This window comes from Periophthalmus magnuspinnatus, chromosome 4 (genome assembly GCF_009829125.3).
Source record: "Periophthalmus magnuspinnatus isolate fPerMag1 chromosome 4, fPerMag1.2.pri, whole genome shotgun sequence".
NCBI classification, from domain to species: domain Eukaryota; kingdom Metazoa; phylum Chordata; class Actinopteri; order Gobiiformes; family Gobiidae; genus Periophthalmus; species Periophthalmus magnuspinnatus.
In genome coordinates, this window is record NC_047129.1 from 285543 (window position 1) to 312327 (window position 26785).

The window sequence follows — 26785 nt, forward strand, 5'->3', positions numbered from 1 at the left end:
AATCGATCAACGTGGTTCTAGGCACATCTGATGTCACCACCAGGAATCGACTATTCCTCTAATCTTCCCAGTCTCAGTCCTTCGTACAGCCTGTTTCTCTCCTCCTTCATCCCGCATCACCATCGCCGCATCGGCGCGAGCTCACCTCCCTGCGCGGTGACGTCAGCGGCAGCATCCTCCTCCCTCTGTCCTCGCGCACACAGACCCGACACAGACAGAGCCATTTTAGACAGTAAAGGGCCGGGGCGCGTTCATCCAATCGACCCCAGGGACATCACCTCCTCTCCGGATACACCTGACTAACCGGGGCAGGGTAGTGGGGGTGGGTAGGGACAGGATACACCCGCTGTCATCCCCGCATCGAGCCGTTTTCACCTTGTTTTCATGGCGAGAGGAGGCTGCTGCTAGCGGGGCACGACCTGGAGGAGAGCAGCCGAGGAGGTGGAAGTGTGTCGGGATAGAGACGAGCGCGAAAACCCGGGAGCGGGGACATTAGGTGGCACTGCAGAGGTGAGTTTTCTAGCTGTGTTATCTTACTATTTCTTAGCTTGATAACGCTGTTGTAACGAGGCAAGATCGTGTTTGTTTAGCGTTAAATCTCTTGGGAAAAGATGGGTATTGGGTGCGGCCATTGGAAAGTGTAAAGAATAGTAGAGATGCAATACGGAGACGATGACATTACAGACGTCTGGACTGGACATGTATTGGCATGCCAACGAACCTAATTTGACGTTTTAGTTTTAAAATAATGTCATGACCGTAACATCTGAACTGCGACGGTTATACATACATCTCTGGGGAAAAAGGTGAAGCGAAGGTAGTACGTAGCCTTAGGACGTAGTGTTTCATAAGCTATTACTTTTACAAGGACATGTATTTTTCCCCCCTTATTTAATGATCAGCCATTGAGCCTAATGGAATAAAATGGTGTTATAAATTATTAGGGCTTAGATGTCAGGGTTGGACATTAAGCTTAGTACAGTAGTGAGTTCTCACTAACTGTGGGCACAGTGACCATAACCCTATGATATGACATTAGCTTTGGTCACTGGGAAAATGGTGGACGCCCAGCTGAGCCACATCACCAGTTGGACTGGGCACCCTGTGAGGGGATTAAGCCATATTTGCATTTGGTCTTTGAAGTCCTTGACACAGCTTTAATAATGAAGTATACCAAGTATCTTTCTAGTCTATAGCATCAATCACTTCTAATCAACTGTAGCAAATTTCGCTATTTACTACATGGTATAGTCTAAGTGCCACTGTTTTACTGTCACCTTAGCACATATCGGTGATGCTGGTTCTTGTACTATTGTACAACAACCAGCATCATTTCTCAACATAAAAGAGAATTTTGCCATAAGGCTATGACAGAAATGTTGAATTATAAGATATTTTCCTGTTCTTGTGCCGTTTATGCTGTTTTCTGTTCTGCTCATCTTGCCTGTTACTGGAAGGCGGGTGACACAGCAGATTTATGGGTGAACTACTCTGCAACTGCTTCTGCCGGTGCATCAATCATCTCATTATCTCAGCCATGTTGCACTGCCCAGACCTATCAACTAGACATAGACTGACTGATCGCAATGAAAAAAAATACAGTTTATAAACAGCAGATAAAACAAAGTGACTTAATGGTTTGTTCAGACTATTTACCATAGTCTAATAACTGAATGGAGACAATATAGACATATGTACACTGTATGTAATTGTGGCACCAGTTAATTCTCATCTTTATAACCTAAGATAATGCTAGGCACAATTGAAAGAGCATTTCCTCTCGACGGCAATCTGAAAATTCAAGTCTGGGTACTATACCTTTGTAGATTTACTTAGCCTTAGCTGAAGTTAGTTCTCCAAATTAATTTTTTTGCTTGTTCTATGATACAAGCTTTCAATGCCTTTCATAAGCTGCACACAAAAATAAAACTCTAGAAGGTCAGATTGTCTCTTGTTTCCAGCTATAATTCTTATTGATGTTCTCATTGACTTGATTGTAATTTAAGCACTCCAGAAGATGACTCACTGCAGCCCTCAGTGGACCTGTGATGATGCTGGCTCACGACAAAACTGAATTCATAATAAGTACTTTTCAAGCCACTGTCCCATCACCTTCATTCACTGTTTTAATCCCTCCAGGATGGAACCATTTATCTAACAGAAATCTGCAAATTGGCTATTTCTGTGATTTTAAGTTCATCTACTGGAAGAAAAAAAATGTGCATCCACAACACTGACTACCTGTTAGCCCTGTTTTTTTTAGAAACATGAGTAGTCTTCTCTCTAATGATATTGCTCCTTGACTTGTATAAAACTAACAAAATATTGATTTTAAAGGAGATACAGCAAAACATTACTTGTAAAACCAATCACCTTCAAAATATTTGTTACAACAATTGCAGATACATATTGTCCACACATTTTCCATCCCCTACAGACAGTTTCTAAAGACACTTAACTCTTTTTCCCAAGCTATTTTCACTGTCCAAAATCATTTAGCCCTATGCTGAAGGGAGCTCAACTCTGGATCGTAACTGGTTTCATTGTAATCCCTGGAAATGGCGAGGCATTCAGCTGCTCGTGCACTTCTATTGTTATGGCTGTAGCTTCAATATGTCTGTGTGTGTCTGTCTGTGGAGCAGGAGCTGACCATGCATACACAGCCCTGCCCCAATGAGCTTTGTGCTGACCGCGTCGACCGGAAACTGTAATCACCTAAAGACCACCTCCTTTCTTCCAACAAATGCATCTTTAATGAAAAGATCCAGCCTGGGATAATTAAACATTCCTGGGATAAAGGTTGCTCAGCATTGCAATATAAGCTATAGAGTAAGTTTAGCCTGGAAATGCTAACTCCTCACTCTACCAGGTTGGGAGTATTCAGGAAGCTGTACATATCTATTACATTTGGTCTGTGGGTGGGGCGATCAGTCGTAGACTGTTCCACAGTCTCGTATTAAATTAATTTACCTTGTTCTGTAAAACATGTATTCTTACAGTGAATAGGGTTTCCTCTCCAAAGTTCTGACCTGTAACTCCCCCAGCCCCTTTATATAGTGCACATTTAAGTTAAATATTTATTTTCAGGTCATAGGCTCAGACTGAGAATGTTTTGTTCAATTTTTGTCAGTATCTGGCTGTATTGTTTGAACATAGCCTTGTGTGCAACCAGTTTTCCTTGTTGTCCAGATCACTACTATTAGATTCCTTTTCACCCAGTAAGGTTATGTAATACTGCAGTGACAACAGCATAATCCCTCTCTTCTCTCTCCTGCAGGCCTTAGCCCCTTGTTTCGGGCTTCTGTCACATCTCATAGGTGCCCCTCTAACACAGCAACATGGCAGGGGCGTCGGTGAAGGTGGCGGTCAGAGTCCGCCCCTTCAACTCCAGAGAGATCAGCCGTGAGAGCAAGTGTATCATTCAGATGTCTGGAAACACTACAAGTGAGTACACAGCCTGTCTTTGGTATAGCCATGAACATCATCAACTATTCTTTTAATCTGGAACAGTAATTAATAGATTTGTGTCATAATGTAACCCACTAACCCTGTAGTTAAGAACTTTTTGTAGTTGGTTTAAAAGATATATATTTATCTCAGTACATAGATCTAGCAAAAGTTTTACTTGATATTTGGAAGCTTATCTTTTCTTGGCAAAGTTAAACATAAAAAATCCAATCTCATATTTATTCATTGCACTGTTAACATGACTTTTCATGTTACACAGAAACAACACATCTTAAATTCTGTCATCTTCAAACTATAAGTTGACATTTACATTAATAAAGACTATTTAACTATAATATTGATAATACTGATCCAACAATTGTACATATTTCTAAAAATGAAAAGATAATTCATTAATTGTATGCCTTTAACAGCAGCAGTAAGTGTTTAGCCAGTCCTCCAGTCCGCCTTAATCTTCTTTTGTCATACAATGTGCTTTCCAGTGCCACACTGTTGGATATAGAGCAGTGGTATAGACACAGCAGATGGTTCAGGCTGGTTCTTGTGGACTTTCACCTTAGAGATTTACTCTGTTCATGATGAGTATAAGATTATACTTATAAAAGTATAAGAGAATCTACCATTAAAATAAATGCGTTTACTTGAATAGTATGTGCCTCTCTAGTGTGCTCGGTTTTGATTGATTAAGTGTCGCAACGGTGCGGATAGGACCAAAGGATGCAGACCAGAGCAGTTTTAACAGTGTTTATTTACAGCGGTGAAAATGCAGTCTTTAAACAGGTCACAAGAGCAGGTACAGGAACCGGGGAGCGGGAGACGGGTCAGGCGGGTGCGGTGCAGGTAGAGGCGGGCAGGACAGGACCAGGACGGGGATAGAAGCAGGTGCGGTACCAGGGCAGGCGGATCAGACGAAGACCAGAGCGGGGAGCGGGTGACAAACCAGAGACCAGGACCGGACAGGAGACGAGACGAGCAGGAGACGAGACGAGCAGGAGACGAGACGAGCAGGAGACGAGACGAGCAGGAGACGAGACGAGCAGGAGACAAGACGAGCTGGAAGCGATACCGGGACTGGAACGTGGCGGCAGGAGCTGGGCGAGTAGAGGCAGGAATCTGGAGGGTGCATAAATCCAAATGAGCATTTGCCGGAAAGTACCATATAACAAAGCTTAGCAAGAAACATTCACGTTTTACACGCGGACGGTCTGGCACCGAGTGTAGACTGCCAAGCCTTCTTGTACTCAGCAGCAGGTGGTGGTGATTAGGCTGATGCACCCCAGGTGTGCACGGGAGGAGTCAGGCACTCCACCCAGCTCCAGACACACAGGTAGGGGAGGGGGAGAGAGCACGGGAGGACAGGGAAACTGACATCATGACAGTACCCCCCCCCTAAGGTCCACCTCCTGGTGGACCCCCAGGCTTGTCAGGATGAGCGCGGTGGAAGTCTCTCACCATGTCGGGGTCCAGAATGCGTGCCCTGGGCACCCAGGATCGCTCCTCCGGACCGTAACCCTCCCAATCGACGAGGTACTGGAGGCCCCTACCACGGCGACGAACGTCAATCAGGCGGCGGACGGTGAACGCCGGGTGGCCGTCAATGACTCGGGCGGGCGGTGGGGGATCGGCCGGAGGGCACAGGTCGCTGGTCCGGACTGGTTTAACCTGGGAGACGTGAAAGGTCGGATGAATCCGGAGAGACGGGGGTAACTGGAGGCGCACCGCCGATGGATTTATGATCCTCATGATCTTAAACGGTCCCAGGAATCGGGGGGACAGCTTACGGGAGTCCGTCTTCAGCGGGACCGTCTTGGCGGAGAGCCAAACCATCTGGCCAGGTTGGTATACGGGCGCCGGGACACGGTGGCGATCGGCCGTCGCCTTAGTGCGCGCTCCAGCCCGAAGAAGGGCCGCCCTGGCCTTCTTCCAGATCCGGCGACAGCGCTGGAGATGGCGCTGAACAGACGGGACGGCGAGGTCCCTCTCCTCCGTGGGAAAGAGAGGGGGTTGATATCCCAGCGATGCCTCGAAGGGGGACATACCAGTGGCGGAACTCACGAGGGAGTTGTGAGCGTACTCTATCCAGGGTAGGTGAGTACTCCAGGTCGCGGGGTTGGCGGAGGCTGTGCACCGTAGGGCCGACTCCAGGTCTTGGTTGGCCCGCTCCGTCTGCCCATTAGATTGTGGATGGAACCCGGACGTGAGGCTAACCGTGGCCCCCAAACTGTCGCAGAAAGACCGCCATACCTGAGAGGTGAATTGGGTCCCTCTGTCGGACACGATGTCCACCGGGATGCCGTGGAGTCGGAAGACATGACTGGTCAGCTGGTCGGCAGTTTCTTTGGCTGTGGGGAGCTTAGGCAGGGCAACGAAATGGGCGGCCTTGGAGAAGCGGTCCACAATGGTGAGAACCACCGTGTTCCCCTGGGAAGGGGGAAGGCCCGTCACGAAGTCCAAGGCGATGTGGGACCAAGGGCGACGAGGAACTGGGAGAGGATGCAAGAGACCAGAAGGGGGTGAGTGGGAGGCCTTGGCCCGAGCACATACCTGGCAGGCGGTGACATAAGCCCGGGTGTCTGTGTCCATCGTGGGCCACCAGAAGCGTCTCCTGAGGAGGGAGAGAGAGCGACCGGCACCAGGATGGCAGGCGAAACGGGAGGCATGGACCCACTGGAGCACCTGAGACCGGACAGAATCGGGAACAAACAGTTTATCTGGAGGGCCGTTACCTGGGTCGGGGTCGTTGGTCTGGGCCTCTCGGACGGTGTCCTCGATATCCCAATGGACCGCGGCCACCACACACGAGGAGGGGATAATTGTTTCTGCGGTGACCGGGCTATCCTCCAGGGCGAACTGGCGGGAGAGGGCATCTGGTTTGACGTTCCGAGATCCGGGGCGGTAGGTGAGGAGAAAGTTGAAGCGGCTGAAGAAGAGGGACCAACGAGCTTGACGGGGATTGAGGCGCCTGGCGGACTGGATGTACTCCAAGTTTTTATGGTCGGTCCAGACGATGAATGGTTGCTCCGCCCCTTCGAGCCAGTGGCGCCACTCCTCCAAGGCCAGCTTTACGGCAAGGAGCTCCCGATTCCCCACATCATAATTGACCTCGGCCGAGGACAATCGCCGGGAAAAGAAGGCGCAGGGACAGAGGCGGTTGTGGGGGTCGAACCTCTGCGAAAGCACGGCCCCCACTCCCGAGTCGGAGGCGTCGACCTCCACGATGAATTGCCGTGAAGGGTCGGGCTGGTGCAGGATGGGAGCGGAGGTAAATAGTCTCTTAAGCTTCTCGAAGGCTGTCTGCGCCTCAGGAGACCAGGCAAACGGCAAAGCAGGAGAGGTGAGTTTAGTTAAGGGCGAGATAACCCTACTAAAATCCCGGATGAAACGTCTATAAAAATTGGCAAAGCCGATAAATCTCTGGAGCTGTCTCCGGCTGGTAGGAACGGGCCACTCAGTGACAGCCTGGATCTTTTCAGGGTCAGCTCTTACTTGGCCCCGCCCCACAATGAAGCCCAAAAAGCTGACCTCCTCTGCGTGAAACTCGCATTTCTCAGCTTTCACGAACAGTTTATTCTCGAGGAGGCGCTGGAGAACCTGGCGAACGTGCTGATGATGCTCCTGGGGGGACCGCGAGAAAATCAAGATGTCATCCAAGTAAACAAAGACGAATCGGTTAAGGAAATCACGGAGCACATCGTTGATGAGGGCTTGGAATACGGCAGGGGCGTTGGTGAGACCGAAGGGCATAACCAAGTATTCGAAATGTCCCAGGGGTGTCTTGAAGGCCGTCTTCCATTCGTCTCCCTCCCTGATGCGCACCAGGTGGTACGCATTCCGCAAATCCAACTTTGAGAAGATGGTCGCACCGTGGAGGGGCGTAAATGCCGAGTCCAGTAAGGGAAGCGGGTATTTATTCTTTACGGTTATATTGTTCAGACCCCGGTAATCAATGCAAGGCCGCAGGGATTTGTCCTTCTTAGCCACAAAGAAGAACCCCGCTCCCACGGGTGAAGTGGACGGGCGGATGATTCCGGCAGCCAGGGACCCACGGATATAGTCCTCCATTGACTCGCGTTCAGGTTTAGACAGGTTATATAGCCTGCTAGATGGTAGTGGGGCACCCGGCAGGAGGTCAATGGCGCAGTCATATGGACGGTGGGGCGGTAAAGAGAGGGCCTTGCTCTTGCTAAAAACCTCCCCCAGGTCGTGATATTCAGCAGGCACCGAGGACAGATTGGGGGTGTCTGGGGACGGGTCAGCGACAGGAACGGACCTCCCGGCCGGAGGGAGGGCGGACCGAAGGCACTTGGCGTGGCAATCGGGACTCCAGCCCGAAACTCCGCCCCTGGCCCAATCGAAAACAGGGTTGTGGGCGCGTAGCCAGGGGTAACCAAGGACCAGAGGAGAAGCGGAGGAGGACAGGACATGAAACTGACGGTTCTCTTGGTGGTTGCCGGACAGAATCACGGTGACAGGTTCTGTGATGTGAGTGATGTGCCCCAGAAAACGTCCATTGAGCCCCTGGGCATTTAAGGGGCGTTCGAGGGGCTCCAGGTAGACCCCGAGCTGCTCCGCGACTTGGGCATCAATAAAGTCCCTCTCAGCCCCGGAGTCGATAAGGGCGGAAACGCATAAGGTCTCTGTGCGAACGCACAGGGTGGCGCTGAGCCGCAGTCTATTAGAAGAGTCCAGGATGTGTTGCTCGCCCACCAGTACTCCCAGTGCTACTGGTGGGCCCCCCCTTTTGGCCGAACTGGGCAAGTGACCACATAATGTCCGCGCTCACCGCAGTAGAGGCAAGCCCCGGCCAGACGACGCCTCCGTTGACGCTCCTCGGTCGACACAAGGGTCCTGTCGAGTTGCATGGGCTCATCCGGCGGGGGCGGGGCAGCGCGTGGCTCCGGCGGGACCGGTGACCGGCGTCTCTCTCGGCGACGAGCCCGTAGGCGGTTGTCTATACGGTGAGTGAGGGAGATGAGGGTCCGCAGGTCGGGGGGTTCGTCCCGGGAAACCAATTCATCTTTCAAAGTCTCGTTCAGGCCCCGCACAAACACAGCCCGCAGCGCGCTGTCCGTCCAGTCCAGCTCCGCCGCATGTGTCCAGAATTCAATGGAATAATCCGCTACCGTCCTGGAGCCCTGGCTGAGAGTCAATAACCGGGAGGCAGCATTGTCCTGGTAGTGCGGGTGGTCAAACACCAGCTTAAACGTGGACACAAATTCATTAAAATCCAGGCTATCCACAGACGTCTTCATTAGGCGCGCCTCTGCCCACTGGAGAGCTCTGCCCCGGAGTAATCCACATATATATCGGATCTTGGTGGCCCCCGAGCTGAAACGAGAAGGGCATTGCTGGAACATGAACTCGCACTGGAACAGGAATCCGCGACAGAGGTGAGGTTGTCCAGCATACGGCTCCGGATCCGTGCCTCTCGGCTCCGGGAGGCATGGTGGCGCTCCAGCTGCAGCAGGCGGGGTGACGAGGAGCGCGGCCACCTGGTGGTTAAGCTGTGCCACCTGCTGGGACAATGTCTGATTTAGCTCCAATAGAGTTCGAATGGATTGTTCGTGCTGACCCAGCACCGCCTCGGGGTGAGAGTGCGTGAGGCGGCGCATCTGGTCCGGATCTGAGCCTGCTTGGTCCATAGTGGCCAGACCGTTCTGTCGCAACGGTGCGGATAGGACCAAAGGATGCAGACCAGAGCAGTTTTAACAGTGTTTATTTACAGCGGTGAAAATGCAGTCTTTAAACAGGTCACAAGAGCAGGTACAGGAACCGGGGAGCGGGAGACGGGTCAGGCGGGTGCGGTGCAGGTAGAGGCGGGCAGGACAGGACCAGGACGGGGATAGAAGCAGGTGCGGTACCAGGGCAGGCGGATCAGACGAAGACCAGAGCGGGGAGCGGGTGACAAACCAGAGACCAGGACCGGACAGGAGACGAGACGAGCAGGAGACGAGACGAGCAGGAGACGAGACGAGCAGGAGACGAGACGAGCAGGAGACAAGACGAGCTGGAAGCGATACCGGGACTGGAACGTGGCGGCAGGAGCTGGGCGAGTAGAGGCAGGAATCTGGAGGGTGCATAAATCCAAATGAGCATTTGCCGGAAAGTACCATATAACAAAGCTTAGCAAGAAACATTCACGTTTTACACGCGGACGGTCTGGCACCGAGTGTAGACTGCCAAGCCTTCTTGTACTCAGCAGCAGGTGGTGGTGATTAGGCTGATGCACCCCAGGTGTGCACGGGAGGAGTCAGGCACTCCACCCAGCTCCAGACACACAGGTAGGGGAGGGGGAGAGAGCACGGGAGGACAGGGAAACTGACATCATGACATTAAGAATGCTTTGAGGAAACTAAGGAGGAACTATAACAGTCTCAGTGGACAAAAAATATGTGTTTTTAGCAACCACACAACATATTTCTTACTTTTTAAGTTGTTAAGTTGTTTATTACATTTTGGCAAGACACTTCAGCCACATTGTGCTTTCCAGTCAGTATCTAGTGTTGATGAGAGGGTATAAAAGAGCATCATATTATATAAAATATATAGATTTTTTTTAAACAATATGAATTACATCTGAAAACATATTCTGTATATGTATAAAATGTCACAAATTGTGGGCCACATAAGCCCAATATCCCTGACCACATTCCTTTAGTTGAGGGTGTACAAAAGTGCGGACTGGAAAGACACACGATCTGTTCTCTGCTTTGGAAGGTAAAGCCATTCATCAATAATACATGAAATGTTCTGAAATATTTACCGTTTGGCCTAATTTAACTACCTTCCATCCCTCCTCATGTCATGGGTGACTAGACAACACGAGTGGCTCTGTTTTGTGTATTTTAAATAGTGCAAAACTTTTAGTAAGTGGTGAAAATGATAAAAAAAAATCATCAGTTTCCTAACACATATAGTGTTTCTAAGTGCTTTTCTCAACTTTCTGGTATTAACTTCACAAATTAACTTTATTGCATGAAAGAAAATGGGTAGAATTGGGTAATGTTTTTTTTGTTTGTTTGTTTTGACATTAGTTCCTTTACATTGGCCTAGACATTTTAAGTTCCTTCCTTTCTATGTTTGTTCTTTCTAAACCACCAGCATAATTCTGTGATATATTAAAATTCATATTCTTATATAAAATTTTATAAACCAACATTCTGTATGAGGTGTTGCATCTCTGTTCTCTGCTCTGCTGAAGTCATATTCTCAGCAGTTCCTCTTTGTAACCCTAAATCTGCATCTGGATCCATTGGGAGCGTGTTATCACTGAGCCATTATAATGTCCTTGGAAAAGCCCTGCACAATCATCAACCATTTTAATCTAGCACCTTATTCACTACACGATTTGCAATTAGTAGGAGCTAGTTCATTCTAAATCCATGCAAAAATTTAACACTTTAGCTCATAAAATGTATTATGAAGGAGTGTAGCCCTAAACCCTCTACTGAAAGGTTCTTGGGCGTATGTGTTCCTTTAATTCATGAAATTGCATACAGTTAAGGTATTAAATTTGAAGAAGCGGAAACACATTAACACAGTCATGTGAATAGACAATACAGCTCATGCTCGAGGACTAAAATATGTATTCAAGCTTTTTTTTATGTTTAACACAGGAAGGGAATAGACAGAAGCACGCACTAAATATGCTCATTGAATAATACGAAATGATAGTGAATGTTTTTATCAACTTGTTCAATTAAATCTGCTACAACGACAACCTGAATAAGGAGTTTGTGTTGCGCACGTGGGAAGAGCAGCATGAGAAAAAACCGGAGTGGCTTAAGTCAGTGCGATCAGGACCAGATAAGAGACACACATGGTATTCAGAAGTAAAGAAAGGTAACATCCTGATAATAGAATACAGTGCACTGAACGCAACTCTTTTGAGTTTGGTTTAAATGAACAGCAACACATTTTCAGAAACCTCAAAGTAAAAACATGTTTAATCTCTGTGCAGGTTTGTTCAGGTCAGAAGGCACTATTTACTGTTAAAATATATAATAGCAAAACTAAGGATGCCAGAAGACAAATGTCCTTCCTCTCATAAACTGCCAAGCTATAACACTATATAATAAGGCATATCTATAAAGCATTTGTAAATAATGAATTAATATGAACTACGATTAAGCAAAAAATGGCTTTGTACAAATTCAATTATTTATACCCCTGATTTTTGCCTAAACATTTTTTTGAAATTACACAAATATGATTTGAGGAATCAGTCAAGTTAGTATCAAGTAGGGTTGGCAACCTTTAACACCCAAAGAGCCATTTGGACCCGGTTTCCACGGAAAGGAAACACTGGGAGCTGCAAATACTTTTTAAGGCCTAAAATGAAGATAACACTGTATATATTGTTGTTGTTTTTTAACTTTACACTTTATATAAACAACTGTGGTGTATTGCTTATGAAATCCATGAAGTACTACAGAGAAAACTGAATTTTATTTATGTAATTAACACATTTTGAACATAAAAAAAAAAAAATCAGTAAGGATAAAATCACATTCACCTTCCACATATTATTAGTAGTGTTATTTCTAGTAGTATAAGTTATATAGCCACCTTGTCTTCTCCTTGGAGTGGTATTTTTCTGTGAAGAAGGGAATTTCAGAAAACGCTTCAGCCCTTTGTCCTGTTCTGCAGATGGCCAGTGGAACAGCAACTGCAGCTCACCGCACCCCACAGTTTCAAATGAATTAAAAAGCTGAACTTAAATTGTGTAGCAATGTAGCAAACAAAAATTGCCGTGAGCCGTCACCTTTATTTCGCCTTTGGGCTTTCGGAGCGCACAGCAGAGCCTTGACCTGAATTTTAAATATAAATTAAATTGGGAAAAAAGCACTATGTCACTAAACAATGAAAAATTAATATTTGCAAAATATCTGCATAGATATTTATTTTACCTGGTTAATGGGACTTCTGCTCCTGGACCAAGGCTCAAGGCTCGCTTCTGTGAGTGTGACGCTTATTTTGAGTGATGAAAAATAATAGAAAATAATTTTATTTTTATATTTCAAGATCACAGTAATCTTCCAATTTAGAACTAGAATTTTAAAAAGAACTAACACAAATAATATACACTTCAATTAAATAATTTATTTTCCCAAGCCGCAATATAAGGATGAAAGAGCCGAATGCGGCTCCAAAGCCACAGGTTGCCGACCCCTGGTACAGAGCTATGGGTAGGGAGAGGTGGTTTTTCTGAACACTCAATGACTCAAATGCAGGATTACTCATGTGTGAGTTAATGAAGGTACAAGTTAATGATGATTGAAAGCCTAGTGGCAAAAAATCTGATTTTGTGTAATATCTCTCCTTTGAGGTGGTAAGCTTGCTCTTGGTTCAAGTGAAGTGCTTTTTATCCTGACCTTTATTTTGTCATATTAACTATTGTATCATCTATAAAGCTGGTCTCATAATAGAGGAATGGTATTTTATTGGACTATGTGAGTGAAGATGATTTCAATAATGATTAGTCATCAGGTCAATATTTGTAAATTATGTTCACTCAAAGCGATTTACATCAAGGAACCACTCACCCATTCACACACACACGCACACACACATTCATACATCAGTGTACACAGACACTAGGGGCAAGGTGGGTTAAGTGTCTTGCCCAAGGACACAAAGACATTCATGGCAGCAGGAATCACAATGCCAACCTGTGGGTCAGTGGATCTGACCACTGTACCAATGATGTTTATTTCAAGAGTGGGATTTGACCCACCAACCTTCGGAGCAGTGGACTAACACTACCAACTGAGATAAATTATTATAAAATAGTTATTACTGAACGTATTACTAACTAATTACTAATTACTGAACTTTGACAGTGTGACATCTGTAGTTGCAATAGCCTTCTAAACGTATGCATAATGTCCTTTCCTCTAGCCTCAATATTTTTGGCCTAGATTCTCCATATTGTACCAGCAGCTGTTTTGTGAGTGGGAAGTGCTCTGACCAGACTACATTGTTCTGTTTGAATGTCCGTGGATGTTAGCTGGAGGCTGAGCTCTCTGATGCAAAGAAAAAACCCAATGGCCTCAAATGGGTTTCAAGAATGTGGTATAAAACCCAGCCTTGTCCTTCTCAAACCCAGACGAAAAGAGGAAAAAGAATTGTGTAGTATTTTGTGTGTGCCTGGGTCAGTCTTTGTGCTCTGACACTTGTGTGGTGCCAAGAGCCTGGTTCCCACCAACAGGAGAATGCAGTAATGTGATGTGTGTGCGAGCGCCCCTCCCAATCTAGAATTAATTAAGATGCATGAGACAGGATGGGCCTAAATAACAAACTAGGTCCAGACTGTGAAAGCTTTTGAGGGTAAAAATGCTAAGAATGAATTGCAATGAATAATATTTAAATAGCAAAAGTTTAGGTTTTAGTTTAGGGTGAAAGTTTTGGTTTGTAAAGTCCTGGTTCTTTTGTAGCCCCATTTTTTTTTTTCAATGTTTAGGCTCCAATCAAAACTAAACACATGAAAAAAACATACATTTAATTTCACAACTGCACAGTTAAGGCAACAACAAACCAGTGTACACAACGAAGCAGCCAATTACGTAGCATGCTGGACTAGCACAGATGCTAAATTTAACTCCTATATTCAGTTATGTACACGTCATAACTGTTCCTCCACGCACAGTCACTGAGTTCATCTTGCTGACGTGGGCATTTTACCTTGGCTGAATACAAACGTCCTCCATGTTTTATTGTGTTCTGCTCTTTCTCCCATCGTCCAGAGGTGTTAATGTGTGAGGGAAATTGTTCAATCTGTGTGTGTCAACTCTGTGACTGGCCTGGTGCACTCTGCCTAAGGTCTGCAAATCTTTCCAGATTTTATGCCTGTGGTGTTAAATTGTGATACATGTTATAGGAAAGCTACATACATGCAAAAAATGAAAACTCCACACCAAAAACTCCATGTACTCCACTCTACTATGCCACCATGTCAGACAATAAATGCCTGTAACAGTGAAAGGGGCTGAGGTGTAATTGGTGTGAATGAATGTGTTTGCCACCAAAGAGTATCTCACATTTGTCAGGTCAACTGGTTCTAATATCAATGTGTGAAGTAGTTGACTGACCAAATGTGTTGCTTTTGTTGTTTTTTGTACATTGTCTTTTCTATATCCAGACTTGGACTTTTGGTCTTTTATTAGTCTGCATATTTTTGCTAGAAAGATTGAAATCTATGTAAAATCTCAATAAAATAAGGTAGAATTTGTAGACATAAAAATCTAACTTTATAATACCATGACCAGCAAAAATAGTGACGGAAATTAGTAAAAATCAGACCTCTCCTTTCAGTCCACTCTGATTAATGTCATAAACTAACCTGACAGATAGGAAAGAGACTATAAAGGTATTTGGAGACATTTTGTTGTCTGTAAAAAAGCTAAATGTGGGGGTTATCTCGGCTGGAGATAACTCCCCACGCGCTCACATCAAGCGCTAGCAACGTCACCAAAACCTCCCTCCCGTTGAGTCTCGCAAACGCTGCCAGTGTGTGCCACTCTAAAGTGATTACTCCATCTGAACAGGAGGTGTGTGTTCCGGTGGCGGAGGTTAGAGAGACCATTTTGCATGAATCACTGTTAAATCGGGAATAAGTAAGCAAAAGATGTCAGGCCAACACAGGCAAAATGAGAGGTTGGTGTGAGTTTACTCAATATGAGCTAACTCCAAGATCAGGTTTGTTTATGCGAACTTAAAAAGGATATTATTTCTCTGCATTTGACCCATCTTTGTGAACGGCCGTGACAACCTGTGAGCAGTATAATGGTTATGTTGTCAAGGCTATTTAATATGGAATTGTTAACAGTTATAAGCATTTTTATCGGGTATAAAATGCTTACTGCAGAACTAAATTGATTTACAGATTGTAATACTGTAGTTTCCCTTCCATTCAGACAATGTTATGTTGAAAATATATGTAATGTGATGAGTATCTAAAAATGAAAAAAAAAAAAGAAATATTACTGGCATACCATACAAAATATTATACATGATTTGATAACTCTCATTTGACTATTACAATTATTTTATGTCATACAATTATTTTGTATAGATTTAGCTTAAATAATGCAGTGATTGACATTCTGTGGAAAAAACACACTTACCCTTTTTAAAATACACTATAGACAGACCAGACCTTGAGTAAACTGTGTTTTATGTACCATGTTTTTTTCTGGAGTGCTGCCAAAGTCCTGGGTGCGTTAGAGCATTTTAACATGAACCCACCAGCTCATTGTCATCACCATGGCCTTGAAACACTAAACCTACCCTGCCAAACTCGCCTGTATTTCATGAGGGGAGAGGGGAAATATAATTGTGTACACACTAACTGCAGAGTGCACTTTGCTCAGGGCCCTTTCCTCCTTTATTGACCGCACCTGCATTAGTGACCAAATGATCTGGATCACCAGGAGAGAGGGAGGAAATCAGTTTGTAGCTGGCATCAGTAAAACCACAATTTGATATGGCCTGGTGTAGTACTCATACAAGTAGTACTTCGTATCATATGGCAAGTAATTTCCTACATTTTTCACTATGGTCTTTGGCTTTTAGCTCTGCCACACCAAATCTCCATAGAAACAAGAAGCTGGCAGACTCTCCACTAGGCTTGGATTGGACTCAGCATTGTTGTTTTAGTCTGATATGTTTAAAATGTAAAATCAATCATTTAACTGCAGTTTTCAACAGGTTCCATTTGATATATTTTCACGATACACCACCACAGTTAAATGCTTTGTCTTCATTAGTTTATTGATTTCCACATTCACGCTTCATAGCTATAATAGTCGAAAGTCAACTGGATAATGGGTTTTTTCATGAGGCCCCAAAGTGACAAATTACAAATGAGAATACAGCAAATGGCTCAGGGAACATTTATTTTCAAGACACAAAACAAATTGATCTGTCACGATTTCTCATGCTCTGATAACAGAGAATGAACATGATTGAGGAAGAAGACTTTCTCCAAATCATGTAGTAAATCAAGTTTACATAATACCAGTTTTACAGCCGAGCTCAATTATGAGACAAGTCACGTGTAATAGTATATAACAATACATATTTTTTAAATGAGTGCACATAAGCTACTTATGGCTTAAGCTTCTCCTTGTTAACACTGTCTAAGGATATGTAAATAATAATGTAGGGAGTTACTCAAATAAACAAAATCAAACTAAACACCATAATATAATGTTTGCTGACTGGGAGGCTAAACAAATTGAAAACCATTCACCAAAAGATGAGAAATCTTGTGCCATTTTGATCTAGCCCTATCCCAGATTTGATCTAGTTGTTTTATAGACCTATGCTTATTGCAATGTGACTCATTTTATTGCTCTGTTAACGTGACCTCTCTGTGCTACAGCTGCTGCCATAACATTTCCTGTCGTCAGCTGTGCCTCCCTCTGACCTGTGTTTGTGTCCTTTGTCTTTCAGCCATCATCAACCCCAAACAGGCCAAAGACAACAAGAGCTTCAACTTTGATTACTCCTACTGGTCCCACACTACGGTAACTCCATAATAAACAATATGCAAAAGCCCATCATAATAGCAAACTGCATGTCTAACTGTGTTTCCTTTTTAATTAACCCCAGAGTGCATATATTTTAGCCACAAAATAGGATAAAATATAAGTTGTTGTTTTTTTTCATTTTGTGAGGAAGTTTGCATCTTGACGTCCAATGAGAATGTTTCGAAGTATGGTTCCAGAAAGTGTTGTTTGTTCCCTAAAGCATGATATTGAATGAAAATGATTATAATTTTAATGCCTACCTCCACAGGCAAGAAACTGAAACCTTTCTCTTAGTATTGATTGACTTAACTCATTTTCTGGAACAAAAAACAGCTAGCTCAAATTCCTAATATGCTGATGTCCGTTCATGTAACACATTACCTTTGAGGACAAAATGTTCACTTGCAAGTTTCTCATCCTGATGAAGTGAAAATCTTTGTAATTCAAATGGTTATGCTTGATCATTGTATACTTAACTGCAGTCCTTTGTATTGAGATTGTCAGCTTTACAACATTGGTTCAGATTTATAACGCTGATTATTGATCTGTGCCTGCAGCCAGAGGATGTTAATTATGCCTCTCAGATGCTCGTGTACAAAGACATCGGGGAGGAGATGCTGCTTCATGCCTTTGAAGGATACAATGTCTGCATCTTTGCGTATGGACAGACTGGAGCTGGGAAGTCCTATACCATGATGGGCAAACAGGACGTCAAAGATCAGCAAGGAATCATCCCTCTGGTAAAATTATGGAATTTTGTTTTGATACATAAAAAAGACTGGTCAATCGAGTGAAATGTAAATCACAATATAAAACCTGATTACTTATGTTTTACTTCATGGGTCTATTTTGTACTGACCAATAGACAATCCACCCAATTCATGCTTTCCGGAAACCATCTGAAGAATACTGATCCATAGCTTTTTTCTCTTTGTAGATGTGTGAAGATCTTTTCAGTAAAATCAATGAAAACACAGACAACAGCCTGTCTTACTCAGTTGAGGTAAATCCACTTTCATTCATTTTAGATTGCATAACATTTGTAGCCTGCATACTGACCTTATCTAACTATGCTCAGGTAAGCTACATGGAAATCTATTGTGAGCGTGTGCGGGACCTTTTAAACCCCAAAAACAAAGGGAATCTTCGTGTCCGTGAGCACCCCCTGCTGGGACCTTATGTGGAAGACCTGTCCAAACTCGCAGTCACCTCCTATAATGACATCCAGGACCTGATGGACTCAGGCAACAAGGCTCGGTACACAACTTTTATCTGCTTCTCACCTTATTTTTAAGATCTAGGCAATATTTTGACCTCACAAAAACACAACTTATTGAGAAAATGTTGTTATATTTTATTCTTTACATTGCAGGACTGTGGCGGCTACAAACATGAATGAAACCAGTAGTCGCTCACACGCCGTCTTCAATATAATCTTCACACAGAGACGCCATGATGCTGACACCGATAATGTGTCTGAAAAGGTAACAAAATAGTATATGTCATACTTTAATTGTATAGCCATTATATATTTTTGTTTTTCAGTTTGTATCACTTAGAGAGTCCAAAACTGTGGACTCTCTAAGTGACTCTCTCGATCCTGTGTCACTCTTATGTTTGTGGCTGTGTAGAGAGAGGAATGTTTCTATCTATTTTTACAGCGTAGCATTAAATATCAGGTGACTAAAAGCTAAGAATATTTTTTGCAAGTCATCTCCTGTTGAGCACATGCAGATGTTGATGCTGATAAAGAGTGATACTACGTTAAACTGAATGTACAATAAAAACTATGAATTATGGTATGGCGATGAAGTGCTAGATTAAAAAAAAAAAAGACATACCCACACATTTTAAAACATCTGTATCAATGTAGTAATCAAAGTAATAATAACAAAGTAATAGACAAAATACAATTACATTTTACATTAATGTGTACTCGCAAGGCCTTCATTTGCATATTGTTTATTCAGACTTTTTTCAGACGTTTTTTTAATAACATTTTATTGCAGATTGAATATATTTCTTAATCTCTTCATATTTTGTAGCTCTATCATTATTTGATTTTATTTTATTTCAGGTCAGCAAAATCAGTTTGGTGGATTTGGCCGGCAGTGAGAGAGCGGACTCAACTGGAGCAAAGGGGACAAGACTTAAGGTACAGCTTTATATTTTCTGAGTTAAAATTATGGCATTAATGCGTTTAACTTTTGGTATATAATTTACAGGAAGGAGCTAATATTAATAAATCTCTCACCACATTGGGAAAAGTCATCTCAGCATTGGCAGAAGTGGTACGTTTGTGTGCACTTACAAAAAAACTGTATATTGTAAGTAACATGTTACATCATACATTCTATTCTATGCTTTTCAGGACTCTGGGCCAAATAAGGTATGATGATTTTACGTAGGCATATGCTAACTTAAAAACAATACCTAATGTTTACTCTGATTTCTGCAGAATAAAAAGAAGAAGAAAGTTGAAAGTTTTATACCTTACAGAGATTCAGTCCTAACATGGCTCCTCAGAGAAAACTTGGGTAATGATGGTCTTTTTAATCTAATCTTTCCATTTTGCATATCTTCAAAAGTACAATTTCAATATTACTTTGTAGGTGATAAATCAAACACCTCTGCTGTGTCTTATCAAGTATTTTTGCATTTTGGCAGGTGGGAATTCTCGAACAGCGATGGTGGCAGCTCTGAGTCCTGCCGACATAAACTACGATGAAACTCTTAGCACTCTCAGGTTGAAAAAAATGGCACACTTTCCTCCTTGTAAAGCCTATTAATGTGTGTGCAAAAATGACACGGCGTTATGTAACAAGTGCACCTAAAGGGATTGCACAAATTCACACTTCAATCAGTCTTCTGCAGCTGCTGCTGTGTGTGTGGGTGTGGTGGGACTGAACCAGCTGTATTAGAAAAATATGTTAACTGATTTGAATAATGCAATAACAATATGGCATATGTTATTTAATCTCCCCATGACCAAGTTGAATAGAGGTAGAGTATTTATTAAATCTTTATTTGAACAAATTTTAACAAGCGAGACAAGATTGGCCACATTGAGAATAATTATAATTCACTTCAAAATTGTACAGTTCCCATACGCAAGTCATAGGTTAAATAAGCACAAGGCTCAAATTTTTAATATCTTACACCACATTTTGAATTTTGGACACAATTATAACAAATACGATTATATTATATACATTTATATTGCAAGTTAATGTGATGTTTTGCCCTTTCGTACCTTACAGGTATGCAGACCGCGCCAAACAGATCCGCTGTAATGCCGTCATCAACGAGGATCCAAACAACCGCCTGGTCCGAGAGCTGAAGGAGGAAGTGTCCCGCCTCAAAGACCTGCTCTATGCTCAGGGCTTGGGCGACATCATCGAGAGTAAGAAAAATCACATCATCATAAGTATTGTAGGATTCATCTGTACTGGCGAATAAGCTACATGACTCTGATGCAGCTAGGCCTGGAAATCTGAAAATTGTTCAGTGCTATTTGTGTTTAGTATTATCTATTATTTATCTGTATGTGTCAGATAGACGGCAACAAAAACATGTACAAATACATATGTGGTTATACTAAACCTAGAAACTTCTGACTTTGGTAATGCACATTCAAATTAACCACTGCATGGTAAAAGTGACAATGTAACCTGACAATTGAATCTACTGTAGCATCATAGATTTGACACATACATTTGGGTGGCAAACCAAATAAACCAATGTAAAAAACATATTATTATTATTATTAGTATCATTTTCATGAATCTACCCACTGCAGACTAAGTCAAAATAGAATAGCCACCCACTCAAGTGCTTAAGGAAAATAGCAGAGCACATCACACAAAGAAGGCCTGTTTCATGGCATTTATTGGCATCTGAATGTCTCTGTCTGTCTTCCCTTTCTCCTCTCTCTCTCTCTCCTCTCTCACTCCTTTCTCTCTTCACTCTTCCAGCATTTCGAGGCACTGGTGCTGACCTGGAGGGTTTGAAATGTGTGTTTATTTGGGTGTTTCTTGCTTTTGCGCCTGTGGCACCCAAGCAATTATTATGAGCTTGTTACTGCAGCAAATGTTTTATCCTCTCTGCAGCACCACAATATCGGTTATTGTTGGTTTAGCTTTTCCCCTTCATAATTTATAGTTAAGTATAAGTACATTTAAGTTAGTTAGTTAAAAATGACATGACTCCTGAAGAACTGCATGTTGTTTATGACATAATACTTAAACAACATGAACAACTCATCACAGTCAGGCAAATGAATGGCTATGAAACTTAAATATGCATATTTTAATTTGTCAAATAAATACCGGGATAACCATTCTTGCAGATTAAATGTAGTCTATGCTACAGTATGGTGCTGTAGAGGCATGTGGCTTTTGCTTTAAACAGTCTAGCACCATCATTAGATCATTGAAATCTTTGGCATAACCTGCTCCGTTTAGCTTTAACGCCCCCTGTTTTAACATTAACATGTGATTGCGCAGCTTTTAGTCACCCAGAGATCATTATTTACTTGCATATTGTTGGTCGTTTGAGGTCTCATTTTGTGCATTACATTTTTACTGTCCTCCCATAACATATGACTTCATTTATCGCTCAGAGATAGTTGTAATATTGGGTCCTTTTTGATAGATGGATGACGGTGATAGGATTTTCCCATTTTATTGCACTGTGTTGCCATAGCAACACAGATGAAGTAGCTTTTAAGGTGTCCTGGCAAGATAAGCCTGAAACATAAGAGACAGTCATAAGGTTGTTGTCATTAGAAAGTAGATAGTGAAATGAAACAGAAATGCAACAGTCTTGATTTATGTGGTGAATCTTGCAAAAATTGTTTTAGTTTTTTATTTATGACATTTATGTTGCAAGCCTTAAGATGAGTAATCTATACTAGTACTGGACTTGAGATGCCACTGCCAAGTATAAATAAAATACATGTAAATGATGTAGAATGCTCGGGGAGAATGTGCTATGAATTTATACATTTACAAATTGTTGAATATTTGACTCTGTATATAATAATTACTTTCTTGCATGTTATTTGATGATGCTGGCTTTGTGGTTGTTGAGTAATGCTGAGTCATGGTTACTCAATAATGGTTATAAATTGGTTTGCAAACTTGTAATACCACTGCATTTTGGCATTTACTTGTGAGTCACACTGCATATTGGTTATGCTTTTTAGAAGACGTGCCTGTAAAAGCATAGTAGTAAATGACACGTTTAGACAGAGTGAATCACCACACATTAGCTCTAAGTTGCTTTCTTAGAATTATTGAAAAGTCCCTTAAATTATTATTCATAAATTATGCAGAAGATAAAATGCACAAAACAAAAGCTTTTATTAAAACTATTTTTCTAAGCTTGAATTAAATTTGAACATAAATTGTCTCAGTTCTGTGTTGTTTATATTATGATAAAAAGAATAGAGCATTTTAAATAAATATTGCTTATTAATGTCCCTGCATAATATGGCATTTGGCGTGGGTCATATGTGCTTTGTCTTGCTAAACTGGATGGCTTTCTTTTATTTTTAAGTTGGTTCTTCTGCCTGGCTTTCTGTTGATACCGCCCGAGCTCGTTTCCACTCCGATCAAATTTCACTCTGTCAATTAGATTTGTTTCAAGACACATATCTTCTTTCTCTCCTCTCTCCCCTTTCTTTTGACTATCGTCTATACTTTATTTTTTTCAATGTATTTTTTCCTATTCTGTCCATATGCACCCCCTGTCCTGTTCTGACAGACGTGTCCAATTTCAAGAACAATAACAATAAGGGATTTTCCACAGTGACCAATGCTATGACTGGGATGAGCCCCTCGCCCTCTCTCTCTGCCCTGTCCAGTCGAGCTGGGTCCATTGCCAGCCTTCACGACCGCATCATGTTTAGCCCCGGTAGCGAAGAGGCCATCGAGAGGCTAAAGGTAAAGTATAATAGAATGAAAAAAAATACACATGCATGGTTCCCAGATTTTTCACAAGTGTATACCCCTTTATAAATTTGACCTTAAGCAAAGTGCTCCTACAAAAACAAGATATGTCTACAGCGAGTAACATTAGCTTTATATAATTTATCGCCACACCCAGGGCCTTTCAGTATTTCCCATTTTGCAACCTACTGTCTATATGTGTCGTAACGGTGCGGATAGGACCAAAGGATGCAGACCAGAGCAGTTTTAACAGTGTTTATTTACAGCGGTGAAAATGCAGTCTTTAAACAGGTCACAAGAGCAGGTACAGGAACCGGGGAGCGGGAGACGGGTCAGGCGGGTGCGGTGCAGGTAGAGGCGGGCAGGACAGGACCAGGACGGGGATAGAAGCAGGTGCGGTACCAGGGCGGGCGGAGCAGACGAAGACCAGAGCGGGGAGCGGGCGACAAACCAGAGACCAGGACCGGACAGGAGACGAGACGAGCAGGAGACGAGACGAGCAGGAGACGAGACGAGCAGGAGACGAGACGAGCAGGAGGCGATACCGGGACTGGAACGTGACGGCAGGAGCTGGGCGAGTGGAGGCAGGAATCTGGAGGGTGCATAAATCCAAATGAGCATTTGCAGGAAAGTACCAAATAACAAAGCTTAGCTAGAAACATTCACGTTTTACACGCGGACGGTCTGGCACCGAGTGTAGACTGCCAAGCCTTCTTGTACTCAGCAGCAGGTGGTGGTGATTAGGCTGATGCACCCCAGGTGTGCACGGGAGGAGTCAGGCACTCCACCCAGCTCCAGACACACAGGTAGGGGAGGGGGAGAGAGCACGGGAGGACAGGGAAACTGACATCATGACAGTACCCCCCCCCTAAGGTCCACCTCCTGGTGGACCCCCAGGCTTGTCAGGATGAGCGCGGTGGAAGTCTCTCACCATGTCGGGGTCCAGAATGCGTGCCCTGGGCACCCAGGATCGCTCCTCCGGACCGTAACCCTCCCAATCGACGAGGTACTGGAGGCCCCTACCACGGCGACGAACGTCAATCAGGCGGCGGACGGTGAACGCCGGGTGGCCGTCAATGACTCGGGCGGGCGGTGGGGGATCGGCCGGAGGGCACAGGTCGCTGGTCCGGACTGGTTTAACCTGGGAGACGTGAAAGGTCGGATGAATCCGGAGAGACGGGGGTAACTGGAGGCGCACCGCCGATGGATTTATGATCCTCATGATCTTAAACGGTCCCAGGAATCGGGGGGACAGCTTACGGGAGTCCGTCTTCAGCGGGACCGTCTTGGCGGAGAGCCAAACCATCTGGCCAGGTTGGTATACGGGCGCCGGGACACGGTGGCGATCGGCCGTCGCCTTAGTGCGCGCTCCAGCCCGAAGAAGGGCCGCCCTGGCCTTCTTCCAGATCCGGCGACAGCGCTGGAGATGGCGCTGAACAGACGGGACGGCGAGGTCCCTCTCCTCCGTGGGAAAGAGAGGGGGTTGATATCCCAGCGATGCCTCGAAGGGGGACATACCAGTGGCGGAACTCACGAGGGAGTTGTGAGCGTACTCTATCCAGGGTAGGTGAGTACTCCAGGTCGCGGGGTTGGCGGAGGCTGTGCACCGTAGGGCCGACTCCAGGTCTTGGTTGGCCCGCTCCGTCTGCCCATTAGATTGTGGATGGAACCCGGACGTGAGGCTAACCGTGGCCCCCAAACTGTCGCAGAAAGACCGCCATACCTGAGAGGTGAATTGGGTCCCTCTGTCGGACACGATGTCCACCGGGATGCCGTGGAGTCGGAAGACATGACTGGTCAGCTGGTCGGCAGTTTCTTTGGCTGTGGGGAGCTTAGGCAGGGCAACGAAATGGGCGGCCTTGGAGAAGCGGTCCACAATGGTGAGAACCACCGTGTTCCCCTGGGAAGGGGGAAGGCCCGTCACGAAGTCCAAGGCGATGTGGGACCAAGGGCGACGAGGAACTGGGAGAGGATGCAAGAGACCAGAAGGGGGTGAGTGGGAGGCCTTGGCCCGAGCACATACCTGGCAGGCGGCGACATAAGCCCGGGTGTCTGTGTCCATCGTGGGCCACCAGAAGCGTCTCCTGAGGAGGGAGAGAGAGCGACCGGCACCAGGATGGCAGGCGAAACGGGAGGCATGGACCCACTGGAGCACCTGAGACCGGACAGAATCGGGAACAAACAGTTTATCTGGAGGGCCGTTACCTGGGTCGGGGTCGTTGGTCTGGGCCTCTCGGACGGTGTCCTCGATATCCCAATGGACCGCGGCCACCACACACGAGGAGGGGATAATTGTTTCTGCGGTGACCGGGCTATCCTCCAGGGCGAACTGGCGGGAGAGGGCATCTGGTTTGACGTTCCGAGATCCGGGGCGGTAGGTGAGGAGAAAGTTGAAGCGGCTGAAGAAGAGGGACCAACGAGCTTGACGGGGATTGAGGCGCCTGGCGGACTGGATGTACTCCAAGTTTTTATGGTCGGTCCAGACGATGAATGGTTGCTCCGCCCCTTCGAGCCAGTGGCGCCACTCCTCCAAGGCCAGCTTTACGGCAAGGAGCTCCCGATCCCCCACATCATAATTGACCTCGGCCGAGGACAATCGCCGGGAAAAGAAGGCGCAGGGACAGAGGCGGTTGTGGGGGTCGAACCTCTGCGAAAGCACGGCCCCCACTCCCGAGTCGGAGGCGTCGACCTCCACGATGAATTGCCGTGAAGGGTCGGGCTGGTGCAGGATGGGAGCGGAGGTAAATAGTCTCTTAAGCTTCTCGAAGGCTGTCTGCGCCTCAGGAGACCAGGCAAACGGCAAAGCAGGAGAGGTGAGTTTAGTTAAGGGCGAGATAACCCTACTAAAATCCCGGATGAAACGTCTATAAAAATTGGCAAAGCCGATAAATCTCTGGAGCTGTCTCCGGCTGGTAGGAACGGGCCACTCAGTGACAGCCTGGATCTTTTCAGGGTCAGCTCTTACTTGGCCCCGCCCCACAATGAAGCCCAAAAAGCTGACCTCCTCTGCGTGAAACTCGCATTTCTCAGCTTTCACGAACAGTTTATTCTCGAGGAGGCGCTGGAGAACCTGGCGAACGTGCTGATGATGCTCCTGGGGGGACCGCGAGAAAATCAAGATGTCATCCAAGTAAACAAAGACGAATCGGTTAAGGAAATCACGGAGCACATCGTTGATGAGGGCTTGGAATACGGCAGGGGCGTTGGTGAGACCGAAGGGCATAACCAAGTATTCGAAATGTCCCAGGGGTGTCTTGAAGGCCGTCTTCCATTCGTCTCCCTCCCTGATGCGCACCAGGTGGTACGCATTCCGCAAATCCAACTTTGAGAAGATGGTCGCACCGTGGAGGGGCGTAAATGCCGAGTCCAGTAAGGGAAGCGGGTATTTATTCTTCACGGTTATATTGTTCAGACCCCGGTAATCAATGCAAGGCCGCAGGGATTTGTCCTTCTTAGCCACAAAGAAGAACCCCGCTCCCACGGGTGAAGTGGACGGGCGGATGATTCCGGCAGCCAGGGACCCACGGATATAGTCCTCCATTGACTCGCGTTCAGGTTTAGACAGGTTATATAGCCTGCTAGATGGTAGTGGGGCACCCGGCAGGAGGTCAATGGCGCAGTCATATGGACGGTGGGGCGGTAAAGAGAGGGCCTTGCTCTTGCTAAAAACCTCCCCCAGGTCGTGATATTCAGCAGGCACCGAGGACAGATTGGGGGTGTCTGGGGACGGATCAGCAACAGGAACGGACCTCCCGGCCGGAGGGAGGGCGGACCGAAGGCACTTGGCGTGGCAATCGGGACTCCAGCCCGAAACTCCGCCCCTGGCCCAATCGA

General features: G+C 45.2%; 1 protein-coding gene across 1 annotated transcript in view; it reads left to right on the forward strand.

Annotated features, from left to right (window-relative positions):
* The first annotated feature begins 330 nt into the window (after positions 1 to 330).
* kif1aa (kinesin family member 1Aa) overlaps positions 331 to 26785 on the forward strand; it is a 50575-nt gene continuing 24120 nt past the window's right edge. Inside the window, exons 1-15 of the mRNA XM_055221175.1 lie at positions 331 to 510; positions 3278 to 3444; positions 16924 to 16997; positions 17558 to 17740; positions 17938 to 18003; positions 18079 to 18257; positions 18373 to 18484; positions 19078 to 19155; positions 19226 to 19291; positions 19372 to 19389; positions 19459 to 19537; positions 19668 to 19746; positions 20261 to 20403; positions 20975 to 21013; positions 22812 to 22945. Coding sequence (XP_055077150.1) covers positions 3339 to 3444; positions 16924 to 16997; positions 17558 to 17740; positions 17938 to 18003; positions 18079 to 18257; positions 18373 to 18484; positions 19078 to 19155; positions 19226 to 19291; positions 19372 to 19389; positions 19459 to 19537; positions 19668 to 19746; positions 20261 to 20403; positions 20975 to 21013; positions 22812 to 22945 — 1356 coding nt within the window. The 5' untranslated portion in view covers positions 331 to 510; positions 3278 to 3338. The remainder of the gene's footprint in view (positions 511 to 3277; positions 3445 to 16923; positions 16998 to 17557; positions 17741 to 17937; positions 18004 to 18078; positions 18258 to 18372; positions 18485 to 19077; positions 19156 to 19225; positions 19292 to 19371; positions 19390 to 19458; positions 19538 to 19667; positions 19747 to 20260; positions 20404 to 20974; positions 21014 to 22811; positions 22946 to 26785) is intronic.